The 12,456-nt window shown below is 42.5% G+C and overlaps 1 protein-coding gene across 6 annotated transcripts in view; it reads left to right on the plus strand.

Annotated features, from left to right (window-relative positions):
- ULK2 (unc-51 like autophagy activating kinase 2) overlaps nucleotides 1-12,456 on the plus strand; it is a 71,539-nt gene that overhangs the window by 56,669 nt on the left and 2,414 nt on the right. For all 6 annotated transcript variants that reach the window (XM_031467534.2, XM_031467535.2, XM_031467536.2 and 3 more), the window contains 4 exons: nucleotides 1,436-1,614; nucleotides 2,014-2,132; nucleotides 2,484-2,641; nucleotides 11,702-11,837. In XM_031467534.2, coding sequence (XP_031323394.2) covers nucleotides 1,436-1,614; nucleotides 2,014-2,132; nucleotides 2,484-2,641; nucleotides 11,702-11,837 — 592 coding nt within the window. The remainder of the gene's footprint in view (nucleotides 1-1,435; nucleotides 1,615-2,013; nucleotides 2,133-2,483; nucleotides 2,642-11,701; nucleotides 11,838-12,456) is intronic.

A 12,456-nucleotide genomic window follows, 5' to 3' on the forward strand; every position in this document is an offset into this window, starting at 1 on the left:
TGTGAACATTTTTGTGTTCTTTGTTTTTTTATCTGAAATTTATTTACTACTTATAGGACTTTTAAAGCATAATCTTTGTCCTAAAACCACAACTTTTATTCTCAAATCTTACTTTTTTTCATAAGACAGAAGTGATACACTTAAACTTAGGTTTAAAAAAATTATAATGCCAGATTAGTCCATAACGCTGAAGAATAAACCTGCCCAGCAGACTGGACACTCCTGTCTGTAGTGTAGACCAGCTTCTTCCCCTCAGAGCCAATTCTGCAGGGAAAACACAGCGTCATGTGAAGCGTACTGAGCACTAATCCAGAACAAGAAGAATTTTGTGATTCCAGAGCCCGGGCCAGCTCCATCCCTCATCACCACCTCTAGGATGGCATTTGGGGGGCTCCACTGAGACCTTAGTCCCTGACACGGTGCAGCTCAGCCTGCATTTCAGACTAAAATGAACAGTCTTCAGATCAACTGAAGAAAAATTCTCTCTCCGTGCTGGACCTCTAATATTTCTGTTCTGTGTGAATGAGAATAGCAATTATGAGATATTACATGTAAAACTTTAATAGTGATTCTGTAGTAAGTTTAAATTATAATTTTGAAAATATAATCTAAGATTGGAAAAGCAATCTTCAGAGTTTTTTCAATCTCCATTAAATTAGGCATAAATTATGTTCCAATACGTATTGGAACATCCAGTCTAATATGCTGTCATAGAGCAGAGAGTCTTTCAAAAGTTGATTGGTTTATTCTCCTGTCTCTAGGAAACTGAGCCGATTCTCATCCCTTTTTAGCCATAAAAGGAGAGTGGGAAACTTAGTCTTATTTGAGATTTCAAAATACATTTTTAGCTAAAAACAAATCTCAAAACAACATTAATTTTAGAATACCCATTTTTATTGCATGCTACTTATTATGTCTTTCTCTACTCCCCTCTTTAACTGAAAAGACCACAGAAAATTTAGAGCTTTAGTGTTAAGAATCAATGTTAACTGAAAAACCACCAGAAATTAAAATAAAGCATCTCTGAAATTGTCGGTCAGTCAGTAGAATTAACTGAACTACCAAGAAGTGTGGTTTAGTATACAGAGGGTCCTTATAATCTCAGCGTCTGTTTTGCCATGTGCTTGTCTCGTGTATGTTGATTTCATTGTTGGTGTTCCATTTTTTTCCGGTGAGAGCACAGTGACCTCATACCTTTGAAGCTTAACTCTGTGGGCCCTCTCATACATCCACACACACACGCATGACACACCTTCGTCTGGGTGCATGTGTGTGTATTTTCTCGCTAGTTCTCTGGAATTTAAAGATTTCAGTCTCCTTTGGGCGTTCTCATATTCATAAGTATAGAAAACATTAGCAGTGGCCGTGGTCTGTGTGCAGAGCACGCGCCTCTCCTTGACCAGCAAGTTTCTGAGACAAACTGACTTTGCCGCAGCGAGAACACACAGACACCTTACGCCACCTGAACATGATGCTCATGTTCACGGAGTGTGTGCTGGACCTGACCGCCGTGCGTGGGGGGAGCCCAGAGCTCTGCACGTCCGCCGTTTCCTTGTACCAGATCCAGGAGAGTGTGGTGGTGGACCAGATCAGCCAGCTGAGCAAGGACTGGGGGTAGGTGCCCCTGGCGTTCATCTCCAGGGTCTTCCCACTCTGTGAGTCTGAGCTGGCGGCCTCGTCCTCCCCTGGAGGTCAGGTCCCAGTAGCAGAAGCTTCAAGGCATCTCTCCTTATCTCACCATGCTGGACACTGCTGTGCCAGCCAAGCCTTGGAGAGTCTGCAGCCTTGGTGTTGCCTTTCCTGTAAATTACACTGTTGAAGATATTTTACTTTTATCTGAGTGTATCCATTGTATTCAAAGCTCACATTTTTTTTCCATGCTGAACCTTCTTCCTCTGGGAGTTCTTTGTGCATTGAAAGCATGAAGGAAATGAGCTTCCCGGGGACACGCTGTGGTGGTGGCGGCGGTCTGCAGGGCGCAGGGTGCCGCACTGACAGCTTGTCTCCCTACAGGCGGGTGGAGCAGCTGGTGTTGTACATGAAGGCCGCACAGCTGCTGGCAGCCTCTCTCCACCTCGCCAAAGAGCAGATCAAGTCCGGGAAGCTGAGCCCGTCCGCGGGTGTGAAACAAGGTATGGGTGGAGCGGAGCGTGGATCCCGGGGACTCGAGAGCGCCTTTCCCCATGACACTGGGAGGGACGTTTTTGACGGGAAATCACTGTGCTATTAAATATTCTTAAATGGGAAAAGATGCTGGCTTTTCTGTTCTTTGTTTTTGGCATTTAATTGATACGAAGAGCAGTCAGAAGAACTTTGTTCTCAATCTTTAATGAACTGGCAGAGAGCACACGTGGAGGAGTGCCTCCCAGGCATTGTTTCCAATGATCATTTAGGGTCACTTGCCTGAAATCAGCAGGAAAGTTGCATGTCACTGTCACTGTTTCTGGAGAAAAATTAAAATTGTCACCTCAACTTTTTTCCAGTTGTCAAAAATCTGAATGAACGATATAAATTTTGCATCACCATGTGCAAGAAACTTACAGAAAAGCTGAATCGCTTCTTCTCTGACAAGCAGAGGTTTATTGATGAGATCAACAGCGTGACCGCGGAGACACTCATCTATCACTGCGCCGTGGAGACGGTAACCTCTTGTCTGTTACTGTCACCGCGTTGTAGAGACAGTAGCCCGTCACCTGTCACTGCCATAGGGATGGTAACCCTTCATCGATTACTGTGCCCTGGAGATGGCAACCCCTTTCAGGTTTAATACTGTGCTTGTCTTTAAGGGCAGCTTTTGAACTCAACACCTACCTGACATGGTCCTTTCAAAACGAGTTTATGCACTGCCACTCCCAGGTCCCAAGTCTTGTGGCTCCCTTTTCTTTTTTTTTTTTTTTTTAACATTTTTTATTGATTTATAATCATTTTACAATGTTGTGTCAAATTCCAGTGTTCAGCACAATTTTTCAGTTATTCATGGACATATACACACTCATTGGCACATTTTTTTCTCTGTGAGTTATCATAACATTTTGTGTACATTTTCCTGTGCTATACAGTGTAGTCTATTCTACAATTTTGAAATCCCAGTCTATCCCTTCCCACCCTCCACCCCCCTGGTAACCACAAGTCTGTATTCTCTGTCTGTGAGTCTATTTCTGTCCTTTATTTACGCTTTGTTTTTGTTTGTTTGTTTTTGTTTTTGTTTTTTAGATTCCACATATGAGCGATCTCATATGGTATTTTTCTTTCTCTTTCTGGCTTACTTCACTTAGAATGACATTCTCCAGGAGCATCCATGTTGCTGTAAATGGCATTATGTTGTCAGTTTTTATGGCTGAGTAGTATTCCATTGTATAAATATACCACAGCTTCTTTATCCAGTCACCTGTTGATGGACATTTAGGCTGTTTCCATGTTTTGACTATTGTAAATAGTGCTGCTATGAACATTGGGGTGCAGGTGTCATCTTGAAGTAGATTTCCTTCTGGATATGAGCCCAGGAGTGGGATTCCTGGGTCATATGGTAAGTCTGTTCCTAGTCTTTTGAGGAATCTCCACACTGTTTTCCATAGTGGCTGCACCAAACTGCATTCCCACCAGCAGTGTAGGAGGGTTCCCCTTTCTCCACAGCCTCTCCAGTATTTGTCATTTGTGGATTTTTGAATGACGGCCATTCTAACTGATGTGAGGTGATACTTCATTGAAGTTTTGATTTGCATTTCTCTGATAATTAGTGATATTGAGCATTTTTTCATGTGCTTTTTGATCATTTGTATGTTTTCCTTGGAGAATTGCTTGTTTAGGTCTTCTGCCCATTTTTGGATTCGGTTGTTTATTTTTTTCTTATTGAGTCGTATGAGCTGCTTATATATTCTGGAGATCAAGCCTTTGTCGGTTTCACTTGCAAAAATTTTCTCCCATTCCGTAGGTTTTCTTCTTGTTTTATTTCTGGTTTCCTTTGCTGTGCAGAAGCTTGTAAGTTTCATTAGGTCCCATTTATTTATTCTTGCTTTTATTTCTTCTAGGAGAAAATTTTCTAAATGTTTTGCCTATGTTTTCCTCTAGGAGGTTTATTGTATCTTGTCTTATGTTTAAGTCTTTAATCCATTTTGAGTTGATTTTTGTATATGATGTAAGGGAGTGTTCTAGCTTCACTGTTTTGCATGCTGCTGTCCGGTTTTCCCAACACCATTTGCTGAAGAGACTGTCTTTATTCCAATGTATATTCTTGCCTCCTTTGTCGAAGATGAGTTGACCAAAAGTTTGTGGGTTCATTTCTGGGCTCTCTATTCTGTTCCATTGGTCTATATGTCTGTTTTGGTACCAATACCATGCTGTCTTGATGACTGTAGCTCTATAGTATTGTCTGAAGTCTGGGAGAGTTATTCCTCCAGCCTCTTTCTTTCTCTTCAGTAATGCTTTGGCAATTCTAGGTCTTTGATGGTTCCATATGAATTTTATTATGATTTTTTCTAGTTCTGTGAAATATGTCCTGGGTAATTAGATAGGGATTGCATTAAATCTGTAGATTGCCTTGGGCAGTGTGACCATTTTAACAATATTGATTCTTCCAATCCAAGAGCATGGAATATCTTTCCATTTTTTAAAGTCTTCTTTAATTTCCTTCATCAATGGCTTATAGTTTTCTGTGTGTAATTCTTTCACCTCCTTGGTTAGATTTATTACCAGATATTTTATTACTTTGGGTGCTATTTTAAAGGGGACTGTTTCTTTACTTTCTTCTTCTGTTGATTTATCGTTAGTGTAAAGAAATGCAACTGATTTTTGAACGTTAATTTTGTAACCTGCTACCTTGCTGAGTTCTTCAATCAGCTCTAGTAGCTTTTGTGTGGACCTTTTAGGGTTTTCTATATATAGTAGCATGTCATCAGCATATAATGACACTTTTACCTCTTCTTTTCCAATTTGGATCCCTTTTATTTCTTTCTCTTGCCTGACTGCTGTGGCTAGGACTTCCAGGACTATGTTGAATAGGAGTGGTGATAGTGGGCATCCTTGTCTTGTCCCAGATTTTAGTGGGAAGCTTTTGAGTTTTTCACCGTTGAGTACTATGCTGGCTGTAGGTTTGTCATATATAGCTTTTATGATGTTGAGATGTGTTCCCTCTATACCCACTTTGGCAAGAGTTTTTATCATAAATGGGTGTTGAATTTTATCAAATGCTTTTTCTGCATCGATTGAGATGATCATGTGGTTTTTGTCCTTTCTCTTGTTGATGTGATGTATTACACTGATTGATTTGCGTATGTTGAACCAGCCTTGTGTCCCTGGGATGAACCCCACTTGGTCATGATGTATAATCTTTTTTATGTGTTGTTGGATTCTATTTGCTAAAATTTTGGTGAGGATTTTGGCGTCTATGTTCATCAGTGATATTGGCCTATAATTCTCTTTTTTTGTAGTGTCTTTGCCTGGTTTTGGTGTCAGGGTGATGGTGGCTTCATAGAATGAGTTTGGGACTATTCCCTCCTTTTCAATCGTCTGGAAGAGTTTGAGAAGGACTGGTATGAGTTCTTCTTTGTATGTTTGGTAGAATTCCCCGGTGAAGCCGTCCGGTCCTGGACTTTTATTTGTAGGGAGGTTTTTAATTGCTATTTCTATTTCCTTTCTAGTGATCGGATTGTTCAAGTGTTCAGATTCTTCTTGATTCAGTTTTGGTGGACAGTATGTTTCCAGAAACTTGTCCATCTCCTCTAGGTTATCCAGTTTGGTTCCATATAGTTTTTCATAATATTCTCGTATGATATTCTGTATTTCTATTTTGTTTGTTGTAATTTCTCCATTTTCCTTTCTTATTTTGCTAATTTGTGCTCTCTCTTTTTTCTTCTTTGTGAGTTTGGCCAGAGGTTTGTCGATTTTATTTACTTTTTCAAAATACCAGCTTTTGGTTTGGTTGATTTTTTTCTATGGTCTTGTTAATCTCTATTGTTTTTAATTCCTCTCTGATCTTTATTATTTCCTTCCTTCTGCTGCTTTTTGGGGCTTTTTGTTCTTCTTTTTCTAATTCATTCAGGTGGTGGGTTAAATTGTTTATTTGAGATTGTTCTTCTTTTTTGAGGAAGGCCTGTATCGCTATAAACTTCCCTCTTAGCACTGCCTTTGCTGTGTCCCATAGGTTTTGAGTGGTTGTGCTTTCATTATCATTTGTCTCAAGGTATTTTTTAATTTCAGCTTTGATTTCCTCATTGATCCATTGTTTTTTCAATAACATATTGTTTAATCTCCATGCTTTCCTTTTTTTCTCCTTTGTTTCTCTGTTGTTGATTTCCAGTTTCATGGCATTGTGGTCAGTAAAGATGCTTGAGATAATTTCTATCTTCTTAAAATTGTTGAGGTTTCTTTTGTGCCCAAGTACATGATCGATCCTGGAAAATGTTCCATGTGCACTTGAAAAGAATGTATATCCTATTTTTTGGGGGTGTAATGCTCTGAAAATATCCACCAAATCTAGTTTTTCTATTGTACTATTTAATTTCTCTGTTGCCTTGTTTATTTTCTGTCTGGAAGATCTGTCTAGTGATGTTAATGCAGTGTTAAAATCTCCAACTATGATTGTATTCCCATCAATATCCCCCTTTATCTCTGTTAGTAATTCTTGTATGTACTTAGGTGCTCCTATATTGGGTGCATATATATTAACGAGTGTAATATCCTCATCTTGTATCACTCCTTTAATCATTATAAAATGTCCTTCTTTATCTTTCTTTATGGCCTTTGTTTTTAAAGTCTATTTTGTCTGAAATCAGTACTGCAACACCTGCTTTTTTGGCTTTTCCATTTGCATGGAATATCCTTTTCCATCCTTTCACTCTCAATCTATATGTGTCCTTCTCCCTAAAGTGGGTCTCTTGTATGCAGCATATTGAAGGTTCTTGCTTTATTATCCAGTCTGCCACTCTGTGTCTTTTGACTGGAGCATTTAGTCCATTAACATTTACAGTAATTAATGATAGATGTGTGTTTATTGCCATTTTGAACTTATCTTTGCAGTTGAATTGGTATATCCTCTTTGTTCCTTTCTTCTTCCTTTTGTGGTTTGGTAATTTTCCTTTGTATTATCATGGATTTTATTTAATTTTTGTGACTCCTTTGTAAATTTTTTGGCTTGTGGTTACCCTTTTTTGTAAATCTATCAACCCATTACTATAACTGTTTTTATTAAACTGATAGTAACATGATCTCAAACCCATCCTACTGTTAAAAAAATTTAAAAAAGAAAGAAAAAAATATTCTATATTTCCCTGCCTCCCTCTCCCACTCTCAGTGATTTGTATGTCTTCTTTTATAATTTCATGTTTACTTTATTTGTAATTCATGAGTTATCACCTTTCCAGTTGTGTGTTTCTCATTTCTGTAGCATCCTGCTGCTTTTCTATTTAGAATAGCCCTTTCAATATTTCTTTTAGCATGGGTTTAGTGTTGCTAAACTCCTGCAGCTTTTTTTTGTCTGTGAAACTCTTTATTTCTCCTTCTATCCTCGAGGATAGCCTTGCTGGATAAAGGATCCTAGGCTGCATCTTTTTTTCATTCAGGGCTTTGAATATATCTTGCCACTCCCTTCTGGCCTGTAGTGTTTGTGTAGAGAAATCAGCTGAGAGCCTTATGGGGATTCCCTTGTAACTTACTCTTTGCTTTTCTCTTGCTGCCTTTAGAATCATTTCTTTATCCTTGACTCTGGCCATCTTGATTATGATATGTCTTGGTGTGGGTCTATTTGGGTTCTTCCTGTTTGGGACCCTCTGAGCTTCCTGTACTTGGATATCTGATTCCTTCTTTAAGTTTGGGAAGTTTTCAGTCATGATTTCTTCAAAAACCTTTTCAATCCCCTTTGATCTTTCTTCTCCTTCTGGGACCCCTGTTATGCGAAGATTGGGACGCTTTATATTATCCCATAGGTCCCTTATGCTATTTTCATTATTTTTTATTTGCTTCTCTTGTAGTTCTTCTGAATGGGTGCTTTCTATTGCCCTGTCTTCTAGATCACTAACTCGTTCCTCTGCATTATCTAGTCGGCTTTGCACAGCTATTAGATCATTCCTCATCTCTGTCAATGAGTTTACCCATTCTACTTGGCTCTTCTTTATAGCTTCAGTTTCATTTTTGACATATTTTATATCTCTAAACACTATCTCTTTTAATTCCTTCAGCAATTCGATCACTCCTTTTTTGAAATCTTGATCTAGTAGGCTATCGATGTCTGTTTCATTGATCTTTCTTTCAGGGGATTTCTCTTGTTCTTTTAATTGGGAAAGGTTTTTCTGCTTCCTCATCTTGCTCATACCTCTCTGGCACTGTGGTTTATGGAGTATCAGTTGTTTATTTTGGTCCTTAAGGATTTTATCTATCTGATGCCTATTTAGGAATAGAACTTAGGAAAAAAAGAAAAAACATAAGAGAGAGAGAGAAAGAATTTTAAAAGAAGGGAGAAAGAGGGTTTGAAAACAGTGTATAATGAATAATAGAAGAGTGAGTTGAAGCAGAGTATTAATCGGGTTGAGACGTCCTTTTAAAACCTTTACAAAAAAGGGGGGGGAGATGAATAGATGTATTTGAAACCTGTGTCTAATCAATAGCAGGACATCAAAACCCAAGAGAAATAGAAATGAATTAAGAAGTAAAGATTAAGAGAGTAATAGAAAGTAGAACAGGTAAAAACAGATTTAAAAAAAAGGGGGGGGGGGGGTGTTTGACGGTGTTCTCCTGGAGTCTGTGTGCTTTTACTGTGAAGTCTTTCTGTCTTCGTCCTGTTTTGGAAGCTCAGCTTGCTGTTTTCAGAGGCCCTCCGTTGGCGCCCTCTTCTGTGCTGCTCCCAGCACCTGTCGGCAAGCAGATCGCGCCTCCTCCTAACACTGGGTCAGGTGCAGCTCTCCTCTGCTGTGGGCGGGCGGGTCGCTGCCCCTCCGGATGCCGCAGTCAGATGTTGCAGACTGGCCGGGTAGGAGGGCGGGTCGTGCCCCCTCCCAGCACCTCGGTCAGGGGCTGTGTTCCTGCCCGAAAGGCGGGGGGGGGGGGGGGGGGGCCGCTCTCCCTCTACCTGGACCGCCGCCGGTAGCTCCGCTGCTCTGTGCGGCTCCGCCCTGGTCGGCGCTCCGAGGGTGGGCTCCGCGGGTGGGCTCGGGGAAGACCGAGGGACAGCCCTGTCCCTGCTCCGAGCCAAAACCCAGCTCCTTGTTTGTCTTTGTGGAGCAAGTTCTCTGAGGGACCAGGATGGAAGGATCCTGTCTGCCCCGGGCTGCAGGCCAGTCTCAGTCTGGCCTTTGAGGCTGCTAAGCCCTTCGGTGCGGATGCAGGTTTCGCCCCCGCCCCCGCCTGAGTGCTCAGCGCGGAGGATATGGCGGCTGTGCCTGAGCCCCGCCTCTCTTCCCCAAAAACTTTCCGCGGGTTTTCAGAGATGGGGGTGTGCACCCTTCCCCCGAGAGCACATCAACCTTGCTGTTTTATGGAGGGCCCAGGTTGTTCTGCCCTGTGCACCCACAGCCACGGCGCGCAGCCCCTTGCGTTCCCCCGGGGCTGCCTCCGTGCAGCCGCCCCCGTCCTCCGCGCGGCTTGGGCAGCCTGGCCCTGCCCGCCACTGCCGGCCGCGTCTCAGGCTGGGTGTCGGGGGGACCCTCTGTGCCCCTTTAACTTAGTTCTGTCGGTCAAGGGCTGCTCTGTACAGATCCGAGCCTCGGAGGCTCCCCCTCCGTCCCGCTGGCCTCTCAGTTGGAGAGCGGAGACCCAGCGAGCGAGTGCCAGTCCTCCTTTGCCGCTCCCTCCCCGCGGGACCCGTCCCGCGCTGCTTTGCCTTTTGTTCTTTCTTTTTTCCTTTTCTCCTACCAGATTTTTGGCGTCTTTATCTTTTGAAGAGGGCGATGTTCTGTCGGAGTTCCACAGGTGCTCTGGTTGGCTGAGTGGGTCTGTAGATGTGGGTCTTGGTGTATTTGTGTGAGAGGGTGACCTGCGAGCGTCCTTCTACTCCGCCATCTTCTCCGTCTTCCTCCCTTTTCTTAAAGGAGGAACTGGGCTTAATATGTAATCAACATAAGTTCCACTGGTTACCACATTTGGTCAACATTTATTATATACCACTTAAAAATTGCTAGCATTAGGCGTGATCTAATATTTTTAATAGTTTACATCCAAAAGCTTTAGCTGGACCTGTTTCTTCATTTTCTACTATTTAAGAAATTTGGTTTGATAGCACATTAGAAAAATTACTGCTCTGTTAGCCAGTCTGCGAAACTTGATGGGCTCAGAGTCCTGCTGACCGTACTTCAGCAGAGACACAAAGTCAGGCCTGCGTTTCCGGCCGTCTGCTTATATTACTGGAAATAATTTGTTTTCTCTCTTGTGAGGAAAAGTTGCTCTGAAGTCTACATGAAACTAGGGACTGTTAAGGAAGTTAATTAAGTGGGAAGAAATTTAATTACTGAGCACCCTTATAATTTTTACTACATGAAGATAATAGGCCTTCCTTCTCCTCCCAGTTTTGTCTCCTTTGAACTGTACTGTTATATTATATCCAGGCCTTATTTTGAAGCCATTATAATAAAAAGCATATGAAAATAATCTTGGAATATAAACTGTTGATGAGAATAATTTACATTATATTGCTCTAAACTATTGAATAATACGCATTGTATCATTCTGTACCAAATTAAGACTTCACGTGACACATTTTCTTTTAGAAATTTGTGCGAGAAGAAAGTTCTCTCACGAGGAGTTGTGGGGCTGCTTTCTCTCCCGGAAGTGAGGGCCCTGGGACCCTGCGCCTGGGTTCAGTTATTTCTTCCTCCTGCCTTCTCAGGGTTTTGATCTTCTCTACCTATTTTATTTATCTTGTTAGAAGTGCTGTTATTTTTTTTTAAAGACACGGAGCGTATTGACAAATTAGGATACTGGGTTCTGACAGTCTTGCATTTAATGAGGAAAGAGGAAATCAGAATGCTGTTGGGAGAACAAACACTCATGCCTGGTGAACAGTACCACTGCCCCAGTTTCTGGGAAGCTCCCACCACCTTCCCCATCGCCCAGCCCCCTCCTGCTGCTTCTGACTCAGCCTGGACACCTGGACGGCCCTCCGTGGAGGCCTTCCCAAATCCTGTCTTCCTCCCGCAGTCACGTGGGTGCACCTCACATGGATTCTGTGCCATCTGGGGCTTCCTCCTGTAACTCCACATGTCCCTTGGAATCGGACGGTTAGTTTTACAGCCCATGTCTCCCTGCAGACTGTGAGCTCACCTTCACCAGATACTCAGGGGCCGCCCTGAGTAGGTGCCCAGTAAATATCTCTGAATGATGAATCCCACACACCAGGAAATTCTTTGACTAAATGAAGGTGATAAGTGGCTTTTAATATCATTTGACTATTTCACAGTAACAAAACCCACTTGAATGAAATGCCAGCTTAGTGTGGAAGTGTATATTTAAAATAAACTATTTAGTGATGTCATGGAAGAGCCAGTTTGGAAGTACAGATCTTACAAGTTATGAGTCTCCAGGTTCAAGAAGGCTGTGTTGGAATGCAGGATAACTCTTGTCAAGAAGCTCTTTCTTTATTTCACTCACCTCATAGATTATATGATTTCGTCAAAATGTTGTTGATTTTAGACAGATTCCATTAAAGCCCTGTTGCCCAGATGGACTCATATTTTCTTGGAAAGTTGGGGCTATTCTCGTTTTTGTCGCCTGGCGCCAGGTTCAAGCTGCGGCCCTGGATGAGATGTTTCAGCAGACTGAAGATGTTGTGTACCGCTACCACAAGGCGGCCCTTCTTCTGGAAGGCCTGACCAAGATCCTCCAGGACCCTGCAGACATTGAGAACGTGCATAAATGTAAGTTGACTTAGGAAGCAGTTTAATGTCTCCTGCTGGTGCAGTGGGAGGAGCGTGGAGCTTGGACCCACCCTGCCTGGGCTTGAGTCCTGGCTTTCCAACCTTGGGCAAGTCCCGGCCCTTTCCTGGTGTCTCTGGCCTTCTCCTTCGAGATGAGGGACCATGCCCTGCTTTGCAGAGTTGTTGTGAGGGCCGGAGACACTTGTGAGGCGCTAATGGCTTTCGTCATTGGTCTTAGACTTCTGCACCGCGTGCCCGGTGGTGGGTATGTGTTCATGTGTGCAGGGAACTTTGTTTTTATTATTACGTAATAGATGGAACTGTTTTAAGCCTTGTGGGCTTAGTGACCAAGGCGCCCTGTGGAGACCCCACGGACTGCAGATTTGGTGCAGAGAGCGGAGGGGGCCTGATCGGGCACCAGGATGGTGTCCCACTTGCCGAATACAAGCCCGGTGAGGTGTTCTGAGGAGGAGGTGGTGGACCTCTTGGGGTAGATGTGGTCATGCCACATTTAGAAGAGCCACAAGGAGTTAGCAATTCTGAAATAATTTGCAGTTGTGAGCAAACCAGCTGTTACAACCAAAATGTTCCTTATTTGACGTGCTAATCGATAGTTTAC

This window comes from Camelus dromedarius, chromosome 16 (assembly GCF_036321535.1).
Source record: "Camelus dromedarius isolate mCamDro1 chromosome 16, mCamDro1.pat, whole genome shotgun sequence".
In the NCBI taxonomy this organism is placed as follows: Eukaryota; Metazoa; Chordata; class Mammalia; order Artiodactyla; family Camelidae; genus Camelus; species Camelus dromedarius.